This window comes from Lagopus leucura, unplaced genomic scaffold (assembly GCF_019238085.1).
Source record: "Lagopus leucura isolate 7727_CA_CO unplaced genomic scaffold, USGS_WTPT01 34538-0_obj-0_obj, whole genome shotgun sequence".
Lineage (NCBI taxonomy): Eukaryota > Metazoa > Chordata > Aves > Galliformes > Phasianidae > Lagopus > Lagopus leucura.
Window position 1 is genome coordinate 1 of NW_024963928.1, and position 2,608 is coordinate 2,608.

Sequence of the window (2,608 nt, forward strand, 5' to 3'; positions counted from 1 at the left end):
CGCTGCACTGCGCATGCGTCTTCGGCCGAGATCGCAAGGCGCATGCGCCTGTTTCTCCGCACTGCGCATGCGCCTACTCGGTCACACCACTGCGCGTGCATCTCTCTACGTGCAGTGCAGGGCATGCCCCACTCTCGCAGCAGCACGGCGCATGCGCTCATCCCAACGCACGCGCAGTCGATTCGCAGCGCACTGCGCACGCGCCGTTCCCACCTCTACACTGCGCATGAGTCTTCGGCCGAATAAGCACAGCGCATGCGCCATTTCTCCGCACTGCGCATGCGCCTGCTTGATCACCACACTGCGCGTGCGCCTCTCTACATGCAGTGCGGCGCATGCGCCGCTCTCGCACGGGAATGCGCATGCGCTCATCGGGACACACCCGCAGTGGATTCGCAGCGCACTACGCATGCACTGTTCCCACCTCTGCACTGCGCATGCGTCTTCGGCCGAATTCGCACGGCGCATGCGCCACATTCTCCGTACTGCGCATGCACCTACTCGGTCATTCCACTCTGCGTGCGCCTCTCTACATGCAGTGCGGCGGGCAGTTATTTTGTGGTGTGGTTTTTTTGTTTCTGGCTGGTTGGGTGGGTTGGGTTTGGTTTTTTGTTTTTTGTTTTTTTGTACTGTACTGTAACGTTCCTGTTACTGAACTGCTTACATTTCAGATTATATTCTTAAATATAATTCCCTGATATTTTAACTCAGATGAAAATTCTAAAACAAGTTACAGAATAGCAGTCACGGTTTTTGTAGGAACAGGCAGTACTGAGTGTCTGAAAATAATTTACAAGCAGGTAGTACTGAAAAGCAATGCCAGGTTTTACTGCAAGTCTTCAAAAATCTCGGGAGCTTTGTACAGGAGGAATATAGGCAAGCCCCAAGCAAATGTAGAAACACTACATTAAGTTATTGAATTCAGTGCAGTAATTTCCCAACGATGTTTTGGAGATACCTTGAAGTGGTAGACGCTATCAGTTTCCGGACATGTGGAGCCTGACTGCTATCACTAGAGCAAACCTATTTTTTTCGTTGTGATTCATTTAAACATAGGCTCCTGTAAGTCGCCTTTTTACTAGATGAATATCAGGTTGTTCAGCTACTTCTGCTTGTTCTCAGTTGACTGGCAGTGTCACCTTCCGGACAAGAGGTCCATCCTTCCAGCTACTGTCCATGCATTCAGGACTTGCAAAGACCTAGATTCTTATGTTCTTTGTAGAGTCCAGTAAGCTCTTATGATCTGTTGGAAAAATAACCTCTAGGCCAATGTAGCTAACGCTGGACCAGTTTGACCAGATCCTGAATTTAGGATTTAGTTAAATATTTTGATGAAGCGCAAAATAATTTTATTTAATTGTTCACAGTTGTGGCTACTGTTGTTGTTAACAGAAATAAGTCTTCAGTGCTTCCCAGTAATTAAAGACGTTCTCACTTGTTTTCTTGAAGGTGGGCATTAACTACCAGCCTCCAACTGTGGTGCCAGGTGGCGACCTTGCAAAGGTGCAGAGAGCTGTATGTATGCTGAGTAATACCACTGCCATTGCTGAAGCATGGGCTCGTCTCGACCATAAATTCGATTTGATGTATGCCAAACGTGCCTTTGTACATTGGTACGTTGGGGAAGGAATGGAGGAAGGAGAATTTTCCGAAGCCCGGGAAGATCTGGCTGCCCTTGAAAAAGATTATGAAGAAGTTGGGATAGACTCTGTAGAAGCAGAGGCTGAAGAAGAGGATGAATACTGAAAATGCCGAAGTAATAGAAAGTGTGTTCTGTAACAGCAACAAATGAATTGCAGAATCCTGTTCGCTTGCTTGCTTGTTTTCAGATGCAGCTTTAAATGTTGTACTGTTCATTTTTTTCTTTGTTACTGTTTACACACACAGTTGCTGCGTAAGAACCGTTTGAAATTACAGTTTTTGGTAGCATCTAGTCTTGCACAACGTAAAGATTCAATTACAAACTTGTGTACGTGTCTGTAACACTGTATTTATCTATTTATCTATTTATCAATTTATCTAACTGTAGTAAGTGCCATTACACTTTTGGTCTGAACTAGAATATTTGCTAAAAGCACCAAACTTGCTACTTAAAAAAATAAAATTAAAAAAAAAAAAATGGGGAGACTCAGCAGACAAAAGGTAAAATTTTCCAACCAGCGTGCCCCCTTACACTCAGTTCCACCTTGGATAGAAGGAAAATAAAATGTCAGATTACCTGCTTTACAATAGTCATGTTTTGAATTCCTACACTGACCTATGAAATACTTATGTGTCCTTTAATGCACAACTCTGTGGACACTGTAAGCTTTGATGAACTAATAAAAATTGGTCTTTTTTTTTTACCTGTTCTTACTGTTGGCAGAAAATACAACTTCTATTTGCGGGCAGTTATTTTGTGGTGTGGTTTTTTTGTTTCTGGCTGGTTGGGTGGGTTGGGTTTGGTTTTTCAGGAAAGCCATATGGTTTTCAGTGAAAAGGACTGGATGCAACTGACTGGAGTTAAGTAGCAGATGCTTCTCTTCACAGATTGTGTGTTCTTTTTTTTTTCTAGGTGGAATGTCATTTGAGGCAACCTCTACAAAACCTGCTTTGTAGTGCTGTAATT

At 43.9% G+C, this 2,608-nt stretch overlaps 1 protein-coding gene across 1 annotated transcript; it reads left to right on the forward strand.

The window, feature by feature from the left end:
* The first annotated feature begins 279 nt into the window (after positions 1-279).
* LOC122191446 (tubulin alpha chain-like) lies at positions 280-2,343 on the forward strand. Its single transcript, XM_042891705.1, has 2 exons — positions 280-561; positions 1,450-2,343. The coding sequence occupies exons 1-2, from the start codon at positions 280-282 to the stop codon at positions 1,744-1,746; spliced, it is 579 nt and encodes a 192-aa protein (XP_042747639.1). The 3' UTR covers positions 1,747-2,343.
* Positions 2,344-2,608: the final 265 nt, after the last annotated feature.